The sequence below is a fragment of the Chiloscyllium punctatum genome, chromosome 33 (genome assembly GCF_047496795.1).
Source record: "Chiloscyllium punctatum isolate Juve2018m chromosome 33, sChiPun1.3, whole genome shotgun sequence".
Lineage (NCBI taxonomy): Eukaryota > Metazoa > Chordata > Chondrichthyes > Orectolobiformes > Hemiscylliidae > Chiloscyllium > Chiloscyllium punctatum.
In genome coordinates, this window is record NC_092771.1 from 26,937,132 (window position 1) to 26,957,169 (window position 20,038).

The 20,038-nt window shown below is 40.7% G+C and overlaps 1 protein-coding gene across 5 annotated transcripts in view; it reads right to left on the bottom strand.

The window, feature by feature from the left end:
- The window catches only part of sin3aa (SIN3 transcription regulator family member Aa), a 128,636-nt gene that overhangs the window by 67,765 nt on the left and 40,833 nt on the right, over positions 1–20,038 (bottom strand). For all 5 annotated transcript variants that reach the window (XM_072553213.1, XM_072553214.1, XM_072553216.1 and 2 more), the window contains 3 exons: positions 18,506–18,723; positions 3,590–3,769; positions 492–598 (listed from right to left, as the gene is read on the bottom strand). In XM_072553213.1, coding sequence (XP_072409314.1) covers positions 492–598; positions 3,590–3,769; positions 18,506–18,691 — 473 coding nt within the window. In that variant the 5' untranslated portion in view covers positions 18,692–18,723. The remainder of the gene's footprint in view (positions 1–491; positions 599–3,589; positions 3,770–18,505; positions 18,724–20,038) is intronic.

The window sequence follows — 20,038 nt, forward strand, 5'->3', positions numbered from 1 at the left end:
AAAAATTACCAGTGTGTCTCCTTATGTTTTGAGCTGAAAAGAATATTATTGCTGAGGATAATCCAACCCTCCAAGTGGAAGAAGCCCTGCTTTTATTCCAACTTCATATTTAATCTCAGAAAAAGAAAAAGAGAAAAAGTGTATTTGCCCTGGTTCATGCCTTTATAGAATTCACTGCAGCATACACCCTTCAGTTCAAGAAGTGTTTATCAAACCTGCTGCCTGTGGGAGTGGTGAAACAATCAATTATTGTAAAAACACTTGAGGGAAATAAAACTGTAAAGTTACAAGCATAGAGCTGGCTGTGAGATTGTTCTAAAAATTGCAAGCATAGATTCAGCAGGTTGACTGTCTCCTCTGTGCTGTAACGCCTCTATAGGGTTCTTGCATTCATTGAACATAGTGGTCAGAATTCTTCTCTAAAGCAAATGTTCAGATTACACACTCATCAATCTGAAACAGGCAAGGAAAAGGAATCTTTACGCACATACCTCTGAGACTTGAATTCCTTCATAATGTCGAGAAAGTCATTGTAAACCTGAGGTTGGTTTCCAAACTGTAACTTCACCTGGTCAAGATAGGACAAAGCATCTTCGACCTGCCAAAAGAGAAAGCAAATGGAGTCACAGTTTAATGATACTACATACATCATCATTTTTTTGGACAATAATTTAAAACAGAAGAGTGAATGGGTGATTGGCGATATTACCCTTGGAGAGCAATGTATTCAAAATCACAATGAAAAATGAACATTCATACAGGGCAAGGCTGGATGGAGTCAGTTAGCTCAGTTGGCAAGCTGGGTATAGTGTGATGCAACATGACACCAACAATACGGGCTCAATCCCAATGCCAAATGTGGTAAGCTCTTGGAAGGTCACCTCCTTGCCTTGCCTCATTAAGGTGCCACTCAAACTGTCAAACTACAACCAGAATTACTAATTACCATCCAGGGCATTGAAAGAAATACAGTAGGCCGCATTGTTTTTAATGTCAAATGTATACTCTACATTAGCAATGACACTCAGACTTTTGGGCAGCACACTATGGTAGAATAACACTATCACATGGCAAGTGATACAAGAGCTGTTATAACATTGCACAACACTATTATACAATGTGATCAGGGATAGCAATACCAGTGTGGCATTAAGCAACATTTCAACCATCAATAAAAGATTAAATCTTAAAGCATTGTACTGGAACTCTCTCCCTGATGGCATTGCGGGTTTATCTTCAACAAGTGCAGTTTAAGAAAACAGCTCACCATCAACTTAAGGGGAACTAAGGGTAGGCAATAAACACTCAAGAAAAATGCAAGAAAGTAGCTCACGCCCACCCTCAGGGGAACTAGGAATGCGTTGTAAATGGCCCAGCCAGCACTGCTCACAACTTAAGAATGAATTTTAAAATGCTATTTCTGCACCACAAATGCAACACAACATCAGAAAGGTATGCCGGAGACTCAGAAACAAATACTGGTACTGGCACTTGTTACTATAAGTGGTTTTTTTCCCTCTCTCATGGGGCACCTGCATCGTTGGCTGGCCAGCATTTACTGCCCATCCCTAGTTGCTCTTGAAGAGGTAGTGGTGAGTTGTCTTCTTGAACTGCTGCAGTTCATGTTCTATGGAAAGACCCACAATGCTATTCAGGTGGAAAGCGACAGTGAAGGAATGGTGATATATTTTCAAGTGGCTTGGAGGGGAACTTGCAGGAGATGGTCTTCCCACATATTTGCTGCCCTTATAGAGTGAAGTGGCTGTGGGTTTGAAAGGTACTGTCTAAGGATCCTTGGATAATTTCTGCAGTGCATCTTGTAAATGGTACATAGTGTTGTTATGGAATGTTTGTAGTGGAGGGAATACTTGTGGATGTAGTGCCAATCAAGCAGGTTGCCTTGTCCTGGATAGTGTCTTCTGGAGTGTTGTTGAAGATACACCCATCCAGGTAATTGAGGAGTAATGCGTCATACTTCCTGATTTGTGTCTTGTAGATAGTGGACAGACGCTGGGGAGTCAGAGTAAATGACAGATTGTGCTACAATGGGTTATGTTCTCATGATGGTGGCGTGCAACAGATATCTCATCATACAATGTCTGATTACATTTTCATAGGATCACTTTCTAACTGGTCTGCTTTACCAGGTAATGGTTTCATACTGCACCCACATTCCTCTAATTAAACTTGATGGGGAATATGAAGTGTGTTATGGAGGGTGTGAAACAAAGAACAATTGGTGAAAGAAGAGAGTGTAAAAGAAATAAAAGAAAAAAAAAGCAAGAGGATAAAGAAAACCTCAATCTTTAGATCACCCCGTTACTTTATAATAAATGAATCACTTTGGAAGGAGAAACCCTTGTATAATGTAGATTAAAATCAAACTGATAAAGCACAAACAAAATTGATGGAGATTCTGTGCCAATTTAAAATCTACAAAAACAGCATGGGCCATAAACTCAAAAATAAGCAGATTCTGCAAATTACACACACCGGAACGAATTCCACACAAGTAATCCTCACACACAAGCAAGTATCAGAAAAATGAGTTCCCCCAGTTACTTCCTTTTAAATTGCTTACATCAACCTTTACAAAAAAACAGTAATTTCATCATATAAACGCAGAGAATAACAAGTCCTGGTATGATGTAAGGTTGACATACCATGGGCGTAGCTATAAATTCTAGGACCAATTAATGTAACAAGTCCTAGAATAATGAAGGATAATATATTGAGGATGCAATATTGTAAATATAACAATATCAGTATTACATTTAAAAGAACATTACAGCATGCAATGATTGAAAAGTTCTAAAAGTTATTAGTTCAAAAGTAATTATCCATCATGACAGTAACTTAGGGTAGAACAAAAGCAGAATTAATCTGCAACTATAAACTCCATCAATATATTATCACAAAGTTAGAATTTCATATAATGTTAGCAAATTGTTTTCTCTTCATTCGTATGGTTAAAGTCATCACCTGAATTCTTTGACAGAATCGAATGGCAGAAACAAAGGCCATTCAGCCCATTTTCCCCACTCTCTGAGGGAACCATCCATTTCAAATGTTTTACATGACTTTTTGAAATACTAATACTTAGTGTCCGATTCCAAGTGTCAATTATCTTCATTTAAAAAAACTCCTAACTTCTTCCTTTATTCGTTAAGTGATGATGTGAAATTCTTGCTTTCAAACAATTAACTCATTATATCACAGACATGTTGTTATGTCCTTCTCACATGCATTAACCATATTGGTATTCAAGATTTATTGTGAAGGCAGAATAAATTTCCAATTTTTAATGTTAACAATCCTTTTGAACCGCATTAAAAACTCATTAATGTGTCTTTAACCTCTTAGCCTGTGACAGGCAGACACAAATGACTCTCTTCACTGAAAGAAACTACATGACAGATGTATGCAATTAAGTTAGCTTATTTTTATGGGATGTATCTCCAGACGCAAATTACAGGAGAACAGTTTGTTTTCCTTATTTCAAGTATAAATTTTAAGATAAATCTACCTTAAACTCTGAAATTAGATTATTTTTAAAAATACTACGCCAGTTATGATAAGGAGAACTCACCTTTAGCCTCTGGAACTGCTGCTGACCTTGGACCGGAGTGGCTGGTGCTCCTGGAGGATGGGCATGGCTCTGGGGTACCACCTGCTGTCCGTGAGGTTGAACTGATGCAGTGTGATGGTGCCCACTGTGTACAGCTGGAGTATGGCTGTGACTGCCAGAGCTCTGAGGCATAGCTGAAACCTGCAGCAGATAAAGGTGGTGACTGATAAACTGATACCCAAAGTTAAACACTAACCCTTCACATTCATCCATCGGGAAAATGTCAAACTGCATCTGCTGTGAAAATGGAACTTAATCAATATTTGAGTGTGTGACTGGCATTGCAAATCTTGCCTCCTAATACCATCTTTTAGTTAATAACGATTGTACCGTATATCCAGCAAAAATATAAGCTTTTGAATTGAAGAATAATTGTAGGAAGTGTGGGAAATACAATAGCAATATTTAAGAGGCATTGAAACAGACACATGAACAAGCAGGGGATAGAGTAATAGGGATCATGTGCAAGAAGATGGGATTAGTTTTAAATGGTATCATGGTCGACACAGACATGGTGGTGGATGTAGGTTTGCTTGCTGAGCTGGAAGGTTCGTTTTCAGACGTTTCGTTACCATACTAGATAACATCTTCAGTGAGCCTCTGAAACAGGCACTGGTGGTGTAGCCCACTTTCTAATTATATTTTTGAGTTTCCTAGGGCTGATGACATCATTTCCTATGGTAATGTCATTTCCTGTTGTTTTTCTCCAGATGTTACAGCAAATGACATCACCAACCCAAGGAAACCCAAACATATAAATAGAAAGTGGGCTACACCACCAGTGCTTCATGGAGGCTCACTGATGATGTTACCACGTATGGCGACAAAACATCTGAAAACAAACCTTCCAGCTCAGTGTGAAACTTAGATCCAGAACCTCAACTTGAGGTACAAATCTTCTCAAACCTCACTAACACACATGGTGGGTCGAAGAGCCCGTTCCTGTGTTGTACTGTTCTAGGTAAATGGAGGCAGGAGGAGGATGCAAAAGCAGGAACGAGACTCCACCTCTATTTTATTTCCTGTAACAACTTCCCACAAAAGGCTAACAGCATTATTCTGAGATAGCTTCCTCTGCCTCACCATGAGCAATATTAACAGGAGATCTACTAGTGTACTAAAATATTTCCCATTCATCACAATTCAGAAATCTCACACCAATTGATGTCAATTTCCATGCCACAATCTGAAATAGGGGACATTTACAATGTACAGAAAACCTTTCCAGGAATACAAGATACTGAGCACACATTTTCAGGCTGTTAATCAAACCATTAATAAAAATGAAGTCAGTGCACTTGTTGGTAAAATTTGAGGGTCCATTGTTAAGGATGAAAATGCAGAGTACTTGGAACTGTGTGGTAAGATAGGTCTGAGTCAGCACAACTTTATCAAGGGAGATCATGCGGAAGTAATGAGCAAATTAGAGAAAGGACAGCCGGTGGTTTTGACCAACTTGGGATCCAGAAGGTTTGTGACAAGGTGCCGTACAGGAGACTGCTCAATACAATAAGAGGCCATGGTTTTAGGGGCAACGTACTGGCACGGATAGAGGGTTCGCTGACTGACAGAAGGCAGAGAGTGGGGGATAAAGAGGTCTTTTTTCAAGATAGCAGCCGGTGACTAGTGGAGTTCCGCAAGGATCAGTGTTGGGACCACAACTATTCAGGTTATACATTAACTATCTGGACAAAGTAATTTAGGGCAGTGTTGTTCAGTTTGCAGATGACATAAAGGCAGATGAATGGGCAGTTAGTTTTGAGGAGGTGGAAAGCTGCAGAAGGACTTGAAAGGCTAGGAGAGTGGACACAGAAATGACAGATGGAATACAATGAGAGAAAATGAGGGGTTATGCATTTTGATAGTAAGAATAGAGATGGCAGACTATTTTCTAAATGGAGAAAGGCTTTGTAAATCGAAAGCACAAAGGGACTTCAGAGTCCCAGTTCATGAGAGTGTTAAGGTTATTATGCAGGTGCACTTGGCAATTAGGAAGGCAAATGTGATGTTAGCATTCATTGTGAGAGGGCTAGAATGTAGAATAGGGATGAACTACTGAGGTTATATAAGGCTTTGGTCTGATTGCATTTGCAGTATTGATCACATATCTAATAAAGAATGCAATGGCTTGGAGGGTTTCCAAATGCTGTTTACACGGATGATCCCTGGGATGAAAGACTAGTCATATCAGAAGTGGTCGAGGACTCTAGGAATTTACTTGGAATTTAGAAGGATGCGGGTGGGGGAATCTCATTGAAATATACAAAATACAGGCAGGCCTGGATGGAGTGGACGCAGATAAAATATTTTCACCAGCAGGAAAGACTAGGGTTTGAGGGTGTAGCCTCAGAGTGAAGGGACAGCCCTTTAGCACCGAAATGAGGAGAAATTTCTTCAGCTACTGGGTTGTGCATCTGTGGAATTCATTGCCACAGAAGGCTGTGGAGGCTAAGTTATTGAGTGTATTTAAGACAGAGAGAGGCAGTTTCTTGGTTAGAAAGGGGATTAAAGGTTTTATAGAGAGGGCAGGGGAAAGGGATTGAGAAACACGTGAGCCATGATCAAATGGCAGAGCAGACTTGATGGGCCAAATGCCCAATTCTGCTCTTGTTGAATGTTAAGGAGTTACCTTGCTCTGCTGACCTTCAAGAAATTGGATGCCCCCAGGGGTAGAGTGGTATGTTTCTATATCACAGGTACAAAGTAAAAAACTCTACATTCACATCTCCTATAATTCAGAATAAATTTACATTATCATCTCCTATTCAGAATCAATAAGAACACTGAAATTCTGACAACTTCTTACAGTTAAAAAAAAATGATTCACACCAGATCTTGCCATTAGGAAATGATTTACATTATGTTGTTTCTGGAGATAATCACATCACTGCATTGTGTCTTCAGTGGCATGTGACTGTGGGAGAGTGGCTGGGGTTGTCTTATGTGCATTACTGACTGTGATGTAAAAATTTTGTATAAAGGAAGAACTGGTACCTTTGTTCAAAGGAATCCCTCAAAGCCAGAAGCTCTTGAATCAAGTTCCACCTCAGGACTTGATGACCAAAGGAGTTGTGTCAAAATGCAATTAAACAGGTTGACCATCAACAAGGAAAGTTTTCCAATATGCCTATGATAGGGAGTTGAGAGTCAGAGAGGGTTTCTTAGTTCAGAGAAACTAAGATGCTGGAGACCAGAGTTGAAAAGTGTGGTGCTGGAAAGGTGCAGCAGGTCAGTCAGCATCCAAGGAGCAGGAAAATCGACGTTTCGGGCATAAGCCCTTCTTCAGGAATGAATGGGTTTCTTAGTTAGTCAGTATGGTATGATAGCTGTAGTGTAACAGCATCTTCTCATATTAAAAAATTCCACAAGCAGGTTCATTCAATGAACAAGGATCATCCTCATTTCAAAGGACTACCAAAGAGAAATGCTGCCTTTGCTGTTACTTTAATGCATGTCTGCTTTGGAAAACTTGACATTTCTGCTTAAGCAGAATGCATACAACTCACAATTTAACCTTCGGTACCTTCAAGTATTCTACTATCACCTACTGCTTCACACATGAAAGATTCATGAAGCTAACCTGCACACAGGCCAATGTGAAACAGTTGCAGAGAGATCCAGAGTAACTTAGCTTTTGATTTCCCAGGCCAAAAAATGAAGTGTTTGGGCACTGCTTATGGCTCTTCTTCCACCCTGAACCTAGAAAGTCACCACGCTCCACTGATCTACAACATTTCTTTCTGGCACGGTGGCACAGTGGTTAGCACTGCTGCCTCACAGCACCAGAGACCCGGGTTCAATTCCCGCCTCGGGCGACTGTCTGTGTGGAGTTTGCACATTCTCCCAGTGTCTGCGTGGGTTTTCTCCGGGTGCTCCGGTTTCCTCCCACAGTCCAAAGATGTGCAGGTCAGGTGAATTGGCCATGCTAAATTGCCCGTAGTGTTAGGTAAGGGGTAAATGTAGGGGTATGGGTGTGTTGCGCTTCGGCGGTGCGGTGTGGACTTGTTGGGCCGAAGGGCCTGTTTCCACACTGTAAGTAATCTAATCTAATCTGACAAGGGGGTGAGTTCTCAGTCTGGAAAGGTGGGGAGAAAGTATCAGCCCCATCACAAAGATAGGAACGTTCAATATAAAAATCAACATCGTAAAATAACTTGCAAGAACTATAACAAACACTACATTGGACAAACAGGCAGAAAACTAGCCAACAAAAAGACATGACCCACTCTCACTGGTATCCTTACACATGGATGAGGAAGGACACCACTTTGATTGGGACAACACACCCATCCTAGGACAAGCCAAACAAACGTACGCACAATAATTCCAACCGGAACTCTATCAACAAGCACTTTGACTTGGATCCCATTTACCACCCCCTGAGAAAAAGAACAAGAAATGACATCACCATAGGAAATGATGTCACCAACCCAAGGAAACCCAAACATATAAACAGAAAGCCAGCTACACCAACAGTACTTCATTCAGAGGCTCACTGAAGACGTTACCTAATGTGATAACAAAATGTCTGAAAATGAACCTTCCAGCTCAGGGAGCAAACCTAAGCCCAAAAATCAAATTTTAGGTGGCAGTAGGTGTAGTCTTAGTATGCATTCTGCAACCCCTTTGACTGATACAATTCAAGCCTGACAAAATACAGGTTTATTCAGATGGAATATGGCTCCTGAACCAAAACTTAGCTTGCAGACTTGTTTTTAAATAAGTGGAAATATTGTTTTAAAATGCTCTTCTTAGGCAAGATCAGCATTGTGAAAGTCAATTGCAAGTCACCTTTGACTGGATCACGTAACCAGGAAAGCCATGATGTCAAGGTGCCAGTGTTGGACTGGGGTGGGACAAAGTTAAAAATCTCACAACACCAAGTTATAGTCCAACAGGTTTATTTGGAGGTACTAGCTTTCAAAGCACTGCTGCTTCATTAGGTAACTAGTTTCAGCGCATTTGCAAGAAGCAGAGGAAAATATGCATTGGTATTCAGAAAGTTAATAGCCCATTCTAGAAATTCAGAAGCAGGAACTGTACTTTTCAAGTCTGATCTGCCATCACATAAGATCATGGTTGACCTTCTGTATCAACTCTAACTTTCCTCACTATTCCATACTGCTAAATTATCTCGGTCACAAAAACTCTTGATCTCTCTCTCAATTACAAAGATCCACACTTTCTGCAATAAAGATCTACAATCCTAGGAATGAAAAAATTTTTCCTCATCTCAGTCTTAAATAGCTAGCCACTTACTCCGACAGTGAAAGTACTGCAGATGTTGGAAGTCTGAAATAAAAATGCAATGTACTGCAACTTCTCAGTAAGTCTGGTGACATCGTGGAGAGAAAAGCAGAGTTTATGCTATGGTTCGAATAGGGCTATTCTTTAGAACTGTAGGGTGGCTGAAATATGATAGGGTTCATGCTGTCAAAAGTGGGGCACTGGAGGAAACGCAAAACGGAATAAAGAAGAGGTTGAGAGAGAGGTTAAATGCCAGCAGTGCAAAGATGTCCTGGAACAAACGGCGAAGGAAGTAGTCATTGTTCTAGTGAAGAAACAAAGTATCCAGTGAGCATAAATGCCGGAACAATTAACAGTTATGTCTGAAAAGGAAAAAAAATTAAAATTTAAACTGGCAATGGAAAATAAAAGAATTAAAAATAAAAGGCAGGGTCCAATTTCAAAAATTACTGGATTTAATGATTGTTGTAAAGAACCCAACCAGGGATTTAGCTTCAGTGCAATGGTATAGCAGAGCAAGGATAGAGATGTGAATGCGAGCGCAAGATGCTGAATTAAAATATTTGAATTAAAATATTTGGAAGCTTGGAACCACACTTAAATATGGAGTAGAGAGATATTCCACAACGGCGCTACCCATCTACACTTGGCTTCCTTAATATAGAGGAGCCGCACTGTTACCGGTGAATATAGTAGACTAAATTGAAAGTAAATTACAATTTCACCTGAAAGGAACTTTTGAAGCCTTGGACAGTGAGGAGAGAAAATAAATAATTGGGTAAGTGTTACATCTCCCACAAACCATAGAAAGGGATAAAAGGTGTTTGGGGTGAAAATGGTTTCTTTGGAACACTGACAGAGGGGAAAATGTGTTTGGTGATTGCATTGTACCGGATGCAAAAATGGTGAAAGATGATTTTTGAATGTGGAGGCTGACGGGGTGGAAAAGAGATGGAAAAACTAGGAGAATAGAATTAAATCTTTAATAGATGCAGGGTGTGAGGTAGTTGAGTAGTGTAGTTTGTAGCTGCGGAAGTCAGTGGGCTTGTAATATATATTAGTAGACAGCCAATCCCCAGAAATGAAGTCAACCAAGTTGAAGGGAAGGGGAGTGAAAGGAGATGGAACATTGACCCTTATTTGGTGCACTGACCCCCATGTTCTAAATTGCCAGAACAGTCAAAAACTTTTTTCCCAGTATTTACCCAAACTAGCCCTTTCATTTTATATGTTTCCGTCAGATCACCTCTCATTATGCTAATCTCCATACCTAGTCTCCTTAAACTTTCTTCAGTAGACAACCTACCATCCCAAAAATCTTTGTTGTATTCCCTTGAGGGGATGTGTATTCTTCCTTAGGGAATGAGTCCAAAGCAGCACATTGTATTCTCGGTGTAACCTCATCAAAGTCCTATTGTGGTATGAATTCTTTGCTTTATTCCAATCTCCTTGTAACAAAGGCTGATGTACAATTTACCTTTGTAATGATTCTTGTACAAGGATAACTAGATCCCTTTGAATGTGCACATTTCCCAGTCTCAGCATCTAAAAATGTATTCTGCTTTTCTATTTCTCATATTGATGTGATAATGTCAAACTTCATTATCATATTCTTGATGCAGATAAGAGTCTAATTCAAGAACAGAATTCCATGCCATTCAATTTTAAATATTCCTTCTCACCACCCAAGCTTCAAGACAGTGACAGGTAATTAAATCCTGTCACTTGTGGTATGGGAGGGAGTAAGCAGCTGCTATGCAATTCTCCTGTTAGAGTCAATTTTCCAACCCGAAAATCTGCAAACTAATGCGATCAAAAAGATTCAATATCAACAGCCTATCCAGGTGGACCTGAGCTCCTTCCAACAGTACCTTGGACAGGAAGGTGGACATAGTCACCCTGTAGGAAACGCACCACACAGACCTTTCCAACTGATAAGCCCATATTGCCAAGTACAAAGGGACCTAAGGGACAACTTTTTCACGCAGAGGGTTGTACGTGTATGGAATGAGCTTCCAGAGGAAGTGGTGGAGGCTGGTACAATTGCAACATTTAAAAGGCATTTGGATGGGTATATGAATAGGAAGGGTTTGGAGGGATATGGGCCAGGTGCTGGCAGGTGGGACTAGATTGAGTTGGGATATCTGGTCGGCTTGGCCGGATTGGGCCAAAGGGTTGGTTTCCGTGCTGTACATCTCTATGACCTCTGTACGTGGCCTAAACAAATGTACGATGTAAAGCAGCCTTTCACATTTTATTCCGCCAACTACTTACCTGATCTTTGCTTCATGATCCATGAAAGCAAAGATCAGGAGCACGTCAGTAGTCAGTCAAGTGCTATCATGCTGCCCCAGTAAAAACATCGCCAACAACTCATTAGAAATTGGGCTCAGCAGTAAAATCTATAAATATCAAATTAGAATCATGCTGAAATCTGCAAAAGGCAGTCAGGATGCCAACTGCAGATACTATCACTTACCAGATCTCACCCCTTCCCAAAATCTATCACCTCGCAGTTTTTGTGGATATGTTTGCCATGCTGGGAAATTGGTTTACAGATGTTTTTCTAGATGACACTCTCAGTGCAGTGGAGCCTCCTGAGAAGCGTTGCTTTACTTTGTCAGTTGGAACTTATTTGGTTTCATTCCCACTGGTTCCAGTTACTGGTTCTGGTTGCTCGTTGCAGTGGTCGGTATACCCAGTCAAGGTCAATGTGTTTATTGATGGAGTCAGCGAGTGTCATGCTTCTAGAAACAGCTGGTCATGGCATTTAGTGGCTAGTTGATGTTCATGGTAGATGATCTACACCTCTTTACTCAACACCTCATGCTGGCAACCACCAAATTTGGTTCTTGGGTCTCCAGAAAAAAAATGCCTTGCCTGAAGATCGTGGAAAGTGAATTACTCCAAGAGGAATATGGGGAAAATTAAGACACTGATGTGGCAATAATACTCATCACGCTCATTTCCTGAATGATGCCAGATGGCAGGAACCAAAGTTGTTCGACTTCACATACTCAAGCCAAAAAGCCTGGCATCTGCCATCCAGTCTGGGAGCAACCAAGCGATAACCACGCAACACCCTGATAGTAACCAGGTCAGACAAAACAGCAAGGACTGATGTGATTTACCTAGAATCACTGCAGAACATCAGATCACAAGGAAGGAAGCAAAGCCACACAAAATCATGAGGAGCATGGATAAGCTGAATAGCCAAGGTCTTTTCTCCAGGGCAAGGGAGTCCAAAACTAGACAGCATAGCTTTAAGGTGAGAGGGAAAAGATTTAAAAGGAATCTGAGGGGCAACTTTATCATATACAGAATGCTGTGTATATAGAACGATCTGCCAGAGGTAATGGTAGAAGCAAGTACAATTACAACATTTAAAAGACATTTGTACAGGTACATGGATAGGAAAGTTTTCGAGGCATATGGTCCAAATGCAGGCAAATGGGACTAGTTCAGTTTAGGAAACCTGGACAGCATGGACAAGTCGGGCTGAAGGGTCTGTTTCCGTGCTGTATGACTCTATGAGAGCCAACGAAGCACTTCCACTAACACAGGACATCAAAAAAAATTCCATGCACACAGTTGAAATCACACTGTCCCTACTGAAACAGAATCCAACCCCCACTAACTAAAGACAGCCCTAACTCTCAACTCTACACCTCCTGGTTAACTGCATGCTTCACCAACTGTAAACTAATTATGGACACAAGTGGTAAGTCGCAGGTTTCAACATTATGCAGAAAATCAGGATAATCCTCAAGTGTTTGAGGACAACCCAGGAAAATATGGCCTTTTGTTCCATAAGTGAAATAAGAGGTCAAATTGTGACTGCAGTTATCCAAGTGAGACCATCACCCAGAGACTGAACTTGTGGCCTGAATGATCCATGCTTGGTGGCATCACAACCAATGACAATATCTCAGATGAAGCTGATCAATGCTCTGTTCATTTCAACTGAACTATAACTGCTTTGTTAGACATACAAATACAAGAAGTGCTGAACTGGACTGGGTTGCTACTACCACATATCCTGTTCCATTAAGAGGCAGGGTTCAGGATGGCACGGTGGCTCAGTGGTTAGCACTGCTGCCTAACAACACCAGGGATCCAGGTTCAATTCCACCCTTGGGCGACTGTCTGCGTGGAGTCTGCAAGTTCTGCCAGTGTCTGCGTGGGTTTCTTCTGACAGTTAAAGACATGCACATTAGGTGGATTGGCCATGCTAAATTGTCCATAGTATCCTGGGATGTGCTGGTTCGGTGGATTAGTCATGTGAAATCTAGGGAAACCCATACGGTAGAGGATTGGGTGTGGGTGGGATGCTCTTCGGAGCGTCAGCGTGGACTCCATGGGCTGAATGGCCTGCTTCCACACTGTAAGGATTCTATGAACAGTAATAGTTTGTGTATTTTTGTGAAGCAAATATTAAATTTGCAGGAAATGAATCTAAAATTGAAAAGTGGCAAATTGAGTATGCTGTATGTCTGTCTGTGAACTTAATCTTTTCTACTCATTCATGAGGCTACCACACAATTCTTGAGAGTTCTCTAAGCACGTATGGACGTAAGCATTGTAGCCTGTATTGTAAAATTGCAATATTCACTGAGTAACTACTAACCACCTAGATTTTGACAACAGAAAGTAAGTAAAAACAGCCATGTAGTTGGCTAAGGTTGAAGTACTGCAGAAAAATTAGCAGTCTTACATCTTAGGAAGACAGACAAACAGTGCTTTAATTTTGCTTGGTTCCACATCCCTAGATATGCTAAGGAACAGGTGGATAAGGAAAGACTTCACACACACAATGTCCCAGAGGTTCTGCTCATCAGATGCTACTACTGGCCCGAGGGCATTAACACTGAATTGATTTTTGAGTCATTTCCTATTTAATTTGCTTTTATGAATGAATGATTCAAATGAGCTATAATATTAACCTTTCCAATTGCCTATCTTTGTCGATACTGGACAAAAGTCCTGACAAAAGCAAATAACTTTTTGGTGCCTAGTTTTATGTTTTAAAAGGGCTGACAGCAACATACCAGCTAAATGATTCTTTAGTCTAACAATGGAGACATCCAAAAGGCAGCACAATATACAAAGCCCTTTTTCTGTTTGATTTGAATGCACCTTCCCATATTCAGTAACATTTTCAAGTGGACCATACACTCAGCCAGCCTACAACTTGTCTCCTTTGGGGTTCTTAGGCTGCAAGGAGAATGATGGGTAGAACATTAGTCAATGAAATAGATATTTTCTAATCAATCTGGTCAGACATATTATGGTGCAGCTCTGGAGCAAGTGTAATTTGAACCAGGCCCCTCGCTCAGAGATAGGGACACTACCTCAGTGCCACAAGAGCACTCATTGATTTTAACCAGCTTCCAGTTGTACTGCTGATGACAGTAAAATATTATGCAGGGAATGCCAAGAGTCATTAGGGTGATACTGCAATGATGCGATTATAGTAAGAAAGCACCTTCAGCCAGCTCCAAATTCATTCATTTTAGACACTACATGCAAGGGGCATGGGTTAAGCAGAAAAGAACAGCCCCTCAGCTCCAATTTGTGAATGGAGGAAGACTGCTTCGACATGGCTTTGATAAACATAAACTGTTGCTTGGGCTAACATGTGCCATAATTGCAGACAGTATTTTGCAATGTCACGTTACCAATCCACATACCCAGCCACCTGTCATTAGCAGGTTGCTAAATGCCCTGGAGGAATATTTGGTTTTTGAACTCTGAAAACAGGAGTACACCTGTAAATTCACTGCATGTATAAAGAGATGCAACATTTCTCCACTTTGGAAACACACATTACTTGTATTCAAATCAGCACACTATTCATCCCATTAATACAGATTTCTTTCTATGACTGGTGCGAAAGCAAACATTGACGCATCCAGGCAGAGATAGTTTGCCCATTCTTTAGGCTATAAGTGACGTGCGATGGATGAAAACATAAAGGATAACAGAACTCATGACTCACTGTGCATTAGAGTGCTAAGTATTCAGTGATAGTTTAAAAAAATCACGCAAGCAAACACACAACTTCTAATCTACAAACTATATCAAGAACTGAGCAAACCACCACCTGCTCCCAAAGTGCTATTGGTCAGTTCAATTTACCAATGCCTAACAGCACAACTATTGTTACTTGTGCTATTGAATTACAGAGTCATAGAGTTGTGCAGCATGGAAACAGACCCTTTAGTCCAACTCATCCTTGCTGATGAGATATTGATTAGATTCTCTAGAGTGTGGATACAGGGCCTTTGGCCCAACCAGTCCACACTGACTCTCCAAAGAGTAACCCACCCAGACCCACTTCCCTCTGACTAATGTACCTAACACTATGGACAATTTACCATGGCCAATTCACCTGACCTACACATCTTTGGACTGTGGGAGGAAACCGGAGCACGCGGAGGAAATCCATGCAGACAAGGGGAGAATGTGCAAACTCCACAGAGACAGTCACCTGAGGCTGGAATTGAACCTGGGACCCTGGTGCTGTGAGGCAGCAGTGCTACTAAATGAATCTAATTCCATTAACCAGCATTTGGCCTATATCCCTTTAAACCCTTCCTATTCATCCAGATGCCTTTTAAATGTTGTTATTTTAGCAGCCTCGAACACGTCCTCTGGCAGCTTCTGCATGAAAAAGTTGTCACTTGGGTCCTTTTTTGAATTTCACCCCTCTCAGTTTAAACCAATGCCCTTGAGTTTTGGATTTCCCTACCTGGGGAAAAGACCTTGACTATTCACCCTATCCATGCTCCTCGTGATCTTACAAACTTCTATAAAGGTTCCCCTCTCAGCCTCTGACACTCCAGGGAAAATAGCCCTCGCCTATTCAGCCTCAATGACGATGAATAAAAGGAAACCTTTGGAAAAAAGCTCTCATTCAAAATGTATAAACTTATGATAAAATTTATGATTTCATAAAATACTTTTATGGTTCCAATTCCAGATACCACAGTTTCAGAAGTTTGTGAAGGCATTAGAGAGGACAGGGAAAAGATTCACAAGAATCATTCCAGTGATGAAGAACTACAGCGACATGGATAGATTGGAAAAGTTGAGACTGTTCTCTTTGAAGAACAGCAACAGGATCATGGTGCAAAATAGTGAGAAGTCTAGACAGAGTAGAAAGATATAAATTGGGAAAAGGTGGAGTAGTAGAAAAGGTGAGTTGCACTTGCAGAGAGCTGGTACAACTGAAGGGTCAAATGGCTTCCTTTTGTATGCAAATTTTCAAGGGTTGACTATGATTCTAAAGCAGGTGTCTGCATTAACCTGGTCCTCTTCAGCACAATCTCATACAAGGAACTACATATCAAAGAAAACCCCAAAAGAACTCCCACGTATCATGCTCAATGATCTCCCCATCAGATTCCAACTATTAATTTACATCCAGATAAAATAAGAGCCACAAGTAAAATTCCACTAAACCTATGGAAATCTCCACCAACTGAAGTACTTATTGACCACATGTACAATATTTGCACACCCCAACATCAAAATTAAAGTTTCAAATCAGAAGTATCTCTTAGAAATACCTTTAATGGTTAGAGCCTGCTTTTTAAAACACAATGATACAGAACAGAAGGTGACTATTTAGTGCATCATGCCTGCAGCAGCTTTTTGAAAGAGCTGTCCAATTAACATCATATATCCCTTTTGGAAGCTACTGGCTGCTAGTCTTAATTCAGTCTTGCTGCCTCCCAGTGGTTAGCACTGCTGCCTCACAGCGCCTGAGACCTGGGTTCAATTCCCGCCTCAGGGGGACTGACTGTGTGGAGTTTGCACGTTCTCCCCGTGTTTGCGTGGGTTTCCTCCAGGTGCTCCGGTTTCCTCCCATAGTCCAAAGATGTGCAGGGTCAGGTGAATTGGCCGTACTAAATTGCCTGTAGTGTTAGGTAAGGGATAAATGTAGGGGTATGGATGGGTTGCGCTTCGGCGGGTCGGTGTGGACTTGTTGGGCCGAAGGGCCTGTTTCCACACTGTAATGTAATCTAATCTAATCAAAGGCAATCATTGCTGATCTCATAGAAAGTTACATTGAAAGCCCTAGTAATCTGTGATGATAACTTTAGCTCTTTTCTTGTGAGATTGACTGTAGTGTTGCCCAGTGAGATACCCTGCAGTAATGTCATCAAGCTAAACAGTCAATCACATCAAAGAATTTTTTTTTACAGACAGCAAAACAGGAATCTAAAACCACTAATGAAAATAACTTTCTAAAATTTTCACAGAAAAAACTTTAAAAAAGGGACGTAACATGTCAGGCTATGCTAAAAAATGTCTTAAGTCTTAAAAATTAAACTTATTTACAATTTTTGTAAATCATTTAGAAAGCACTGTTTCAGAATCATAATTAAAAAACTTAATTTTCTACAACTCCTTCATGGCCAAACTAAGGTTGTGTAATGACCAGCTCACCATTAAAAATATTGCTCTGAAGAAGTTAGAACTTTTCATAGAGTTCCTCACAACAATATTAAGAACTGTAAAAGATTAAAAAAACCTCATACACACACAAAAAAGGAGCAAACTGACTCCCTCAACATTTAAGATCTATGCGTTAGTCTGCACTTGCATTGGAACCCTGAACTCATGTTTTGATTCGGAGGTGTAATGACAGCAATCTCTGATGGTTTCATAAACTCCCAACCATTGTATGCACTTTTGTCGCCTGTTCAGTCAGTGCATTCAAGGTCATAACAATTCACTGTGACAACAAAAGAAAGTCTTCATCTCCACTCTAATTTACTTGCCAAATATTGTATTTTTTTTGGTGAATTTACACTTAGAGAATACTGGATATTCAACTTATGCCACTTTTACAGCAAAGCAATGGGTTTGGAATCAAGAGAAAAGTGTCTATTTTCATACTTTAGATTAGATTACTAACAGTGTGGAAACTGGCCCTTCGGCCCAACAAGTCCACACCGACCCACTGAAGCATAACCCACCCATTCCCCTACATTTACCCCTTTACCTAACACTATGGGCAATTTAGCATGGCCAATTCACCTGACCTGCACATCTTTGGACTGTGGGAGGAAACCGAAGCACCTGGAGGAAACCCACGCAGACACGGGGAGAATGTGCAAACTCCACACAATCAGTCGCCTGAGGCAGGAATTGAACCCGGGTCTCTGGCGCTGTGAGGCAGCAGTGCTAACCACTGTGCCACCGTGCCACCCATGCTTTAACGTTATATTATTTCTATCTGAGGATTAAACATTGAAGATTTTTTTTCTCTCAGATGATCAGTTGTCTGTGGAGCGCTCTTCATTATAGAACAATAGGGGCCATGTCATTGAAAACATTCGTGATTGAGTTCAACAGATTCTTTTAATCTTATGCTCTTGTATTAGCCAGTACTTGGACTTCATTCAGTGAGACCAGAACATAAAATGAAATCAGTTTACTTCATGTAGCCATAAACTACAGGTGATGAGCTCTGAACTAATGTGTGCTTGACATAGGCCAGTAGCGAACTACAATCTAAACTTGCCTCCACTGTCAAGGGTTTTTGGACATTCCATAGACTGAGTCGCAGCACACTTTAAAGACCAGCTTAAAAAATTCCCGACAAAGATAATAAAGTACCTGGTATCCTGGGGCGACTGAGTACTGAATGCCAGCAGTGGGCTGCATATTCTCTGATACCGCTTCGTAGACAGGGGGTGCTGGGGCCAGCACCCGATGCTGGTGTGAAAACGTTTCAGCGCTGCTTGCAATCCGACGCTGTTGAGGCGCATAAACTGTTTCCTGCTCATCCAGTCGGCGCTTCATTATGTGTTCATACTCAAGGGAGCCCTATAAATCTGGACAGGAAGTGGACCATTAAATACACACAATGTAATTGTTAATTCAGTTAATTTATTTACTTTACAACATGTATTTGTATTGCATCTTTTAAATAGAGACACAATTTGAGGTGCTTCACAGAGGTGTGGTCAAAGAAAAGTGGTGAAGCCAAAGAACAAAACAACAAAGGGAGGAGAAAACTCTTAGTCAGGTGGACTTTAAGCAGAATCTTGAAAGCAAGAGAAAAGGTACAGCATCACAGAAAAGAAGTAACTGAGCCAACTATATCGATGGGTTTCCACCTTAGTGATAAAGATGTATGTGAGCTCCTTGTTCGAGGTGAAAATAAAGTGAATGGGGAGAAGAGAGTGACTAAAATAAGATGGGGTTAATTTATGAACCTTGAGAAGTTGCTTAGCTAATTCTGGTGATGAAAGGTCAAACTAAGAGACAGCAAGCAAGCCAATTCATATGTGTTCACCTCCTGGATTTCTGACAGCTGAGAAGGGGGAATACCATCAGGAAAATCAACCAAGATGGGATTGAATAAAGGCTTGTTTAATGAAACCACAAGCATATCAAAGTTGGAGGTGAAGGAGTGGTCAAAAGGAGAAACAGCTGCAGAAGTATTGTGAAAAAAATGGAGGACTGAACAAGTGCAAATTATATTCAAATAATGAGCAAAAGAGTTCAAAGTACTTTCAACACTTTGTAAAATAAAAAGCCTCCTTTGATTCAGTTGTTAAAAAGCATATCAATTTCTGAGGAGGTTTAAACACAAAGTCGTGTCAACTTTCACAAGTCCTAGAAACCTAAGTTGGCCAGTGGTTATAACATTGTCTTTTTAAAAAACTCCTGGCTGAAAGATCAATCTAACTCAGACAGTGGGTGGGAGGGTGCAGTGTGGGTGACGCTTAAGGGGAACTCCAATATTATCCTATAGTCCTCGCTGCTGTTACACAATCTTCAATCACACAGAAGTGCTCCATACAAGTCATTTTATAAGTCATGTTATCTTCCTAGTGACATAAGATGCGGTATAAATGCAGGTCCTCTCTCTTATAGTCTGTGCTCTGCATATATTACAATTAGCAAGCAGGAGAAAAACAGGTGTATCTGTTCTCATTGAGTAACCCATTGTAAGGATTCAATTACTCATTCACATTTTACAACAAGGTACTGAAATTCTTTCCTTTTTCCGAATTCTGAACTTTGGTTTCAATGAACCAGTAAAGAAGAACTGTATTATTAAAAATTCAACACTGCCTGCACAAGTGCAAGAGAATAAACATTAAAGTCTTGTGCAGGCTACACCCTGTTAACCTCTACTTC